Source organism: Mitosporidium daphniae (assembly GCF_000760515.2).
Source record: "Mitosporidium daphniae strain UGP3 chromosome Unknown contig-261, whole genome shotgun sequence".
Classification (NCBI taxonomy): domain Eukaryota; kingdom Fungi; phylum Microsporidia; genus Mitosporidium; species Mitosporidium daphniae.
This window is the reverse complement of record NW_013546554.1, coordinates 1-2,478: the sequence shown is the minus strand read 5'-3', so window position 1 is coordinate 2,478 and position 2,478 is coordinate 1. Positions and strand designations below refer to the sequence as shown.

At 43.6% G+C, this 2,478-nt stretch overlaps 2 protein-coding genes across 2 annotated transcripts; one reads left to right on the top strand and one right to left on the bottom strand.

Annotated features, from left to right (window-relative positions):
• Positions 1-176: 176 nt before the first annotated feature.
• On the bottom strand, positions 177-1,328 carry DI09_261p20 (uncharacterized protein; the record flags this gene model as incomplete). The annotated part of the gene is made up of 1 exon (XM_013382822.1): positions 177-1,328. The coding sequence occupies one exon, from the start codon at positions 1,326-1,328 to the stop codon at positions 177-179; it is 1,152 nt and encodes a 383-aa protein (XP_013238276.1).
• Positions 1,329-1,406: 78 nt separating this feature from the next.
• On the top strand, positions 1,407-1,995 carry DI09_261p10 (ubiquitin-conjugating enzyme; the record flags this gene model as incomplete). The annotated part of the gene is made up of 2 exons (XM_013382821.1): positions 1,407-1,531; positions 1,557-1,995. The coding sequence occupies 2 exons, from the start codon at positions 1,407-1,409 to the stop codon at positions 1,993-1,995; spliced, it is 564 nt and encodes a 187-aa protein (XP_013238275.1).
• Positions 1,996-2,478: the final 483 nt, after the last annotated feature.

Below are 2,478 nucleotides of genomic sequence, written 5' to 3'. Positions count from 1 at the left end.
ATATCTTCCAAAGACGTTGTAAGTGCACTTTCTTCAAGCATTTCCAAAAGGTCTTTGGAGGCTGAAATACAAAGCTTTGTGTGCTGACAAAATGGAGCTTGAAGAATTACAATAAATTTATTTGTTAAATTATTACGTTTACAACCTCCCACGGTCGCTGCCGTGGCGCTTTATACTTATACTGCCTTTAGTTCTTCCTTTTCCGAGGAAGCAAAATTTTCTTTACAGCCATATTTGTAAGATATTGAGCTAACAAGAAGCTCATAACAAAGGAACATAATTGCCGCGTTGGGAACGACTCTAAGGAGATGGGCAGTCATGCCGCCATAAAATGGTGCTATTCCCTCTTCGGTGTAAATCCTTCGAATAGTGGACACCAAGCCTTTATATGGAGCCTTAATTTGAGTTGGCGTTCCAACCACCCCTTGGCGCAGTCGAGTTCGTAAAACCTCATGGGGATACGTCAGGGAACACGCTACGACTTTAGAAATTGCTGCCGCAAAAAAGGCTGCCTTTCCGGAACCGCTTTCGGAAGATGCTTTTGATTTTTCTTTAAAAAAAGCCTTTAGCTTTTCATAAAGGACCCATTGAATCGCCCCCTCGACGCACCCCAAATAGGATGCTGTCATTCCTTGATACAGCGCCAACGGACCCTCGTTACGAACGATTTTTCTGAGACAATCAAAAGAATTTTTATAAATCTTTGGGGTCGACTGAAGCTGGATTCTAGTTTTAACCAACCAAATTGGATTTGTTGCTGTGGTGGTAACGATTCCTAGCATTGAAAATGAGAATGAAACATGCATACCTGCTGAAATGGCAGATACGATGTGAATTGGGGCACTTTCTATGCCGTTGGAGAAAAATTGACTAAAATGAGTTTTACACGTTTGATAGGAAGAAAAATAGATTGCCCTTGAAGGCATGACACCGACCAATGTGGCGCCAACGCCTTTCCACAAGGAGAAAAAGCCCTCGTTTAAATAAATCAATCTAGAAATGAAAATAGCAAAATACCGAAGCGCTCCCAGGGTGGTAGACACGTGGCCAAAGGTGGCTCGAAATAGATTTTTCCGGAAGCTCCATTTTACATTTTCGGTGTAATATTGCGAGCTTTGGAACCTAGTCTTGACTAGCTCAAGTGGGCACGTTATCACAGCACTGACGGATCCAGCGATGCCGCCCGAGAAAAAGTGGATCCAAAAAGGATACTGTACGTCCTGAACGTTTGATATGCGTATTTCCTTTTCAGAAGACGAAGAAGAACAAGAGGACGAGGCAAAAGCAGATGTCGGCAACGATGAATCTGACTTTGAAGGGATGGTCATGAAAATACAAATTAAAAGCAACATTTTACAAGTTTATCGATGGAATTTAAATTCAAAACCTGCAAGCAAATATTAATAATGTCAACTCCCTGCCGTCGCCGTTTGATGCGAGATTTCCGATGCATTCAGCAAGACCCGCCGCCAGGAGTTGCGGGATCGCCGCTTTCGGACAACATCATGCTTTGGCAGGCCGTAATATTCGGGTATTGCATCTTGCGCTCATTTTAGCCCCGAGGATACCCCATTTGAGGATGGAACGTTTCGCCTGGTCCTCCGGTTCGACGAAAGCTATCCCAACAAGCCGCCATCGGTACAATTTATCTCCAAGATGTTCCATCCAAATGTTTATCCCGATGGCCAGCTATGCCTGGACATTCTTCAGAATCGCTGGAGCCCCAGCTATGATGTTTCCTCAATACTGACAAGTATCCAGTCGCTTTTGCACGATCCAAATCCAAACAGCCCTGCTAACGCACACGCGGCCCAACTTTACATGGAAAACCGCCAAGAATACGTGAAGCGCGTTAAAGAAACCGTCGAACAATCCTGGTTTGATGCAGATGATGAGTGCCAAATGTTGCCCGATCCGTCTAACGGAGCCAGTGTTGCGCTCGAGCCTCCAAACGAAAGCCCGCAAAATTCTGAACAACCCGCTGAACATAACTAAACTGATGTATATAATTTTCCAAGCTTCAGACCATTTAAGCAGCGTGTATCCGCAACAGATATGTGATTTTTAATGCAGAGCGGCGCAAGGTTTAATTAAATATGCAATTGCAAATTTTACGCCGCCAATAATAGCTTGTATGCTTCGCTTGATTGTTGAAAACAAATTATTTGTCCGCTTGGCGGGGCGGCATGGATATCTGCTTTAAGGTGCATGGATATCTGCTTTAAGGTGCATGGATATCTGCTTTAAGGTGCATGGATATCCGTTTTAGGGTACATGCAAATTTTTATTCCCTTAAATAATTTATCGGACCGGATTTTAATTATTTATACATCCCCATGGCCTCAAATTGGATACACGAGCTTTTGGTGCATGGCAGCAATAAGCTTATACACGATCGGAAGCCTCCCATCTCGTCTTCTTCGTTTTACACGCCCGGAGATCTTATCACAAACGTCATAGAGTCGTTTATTTGTGGAA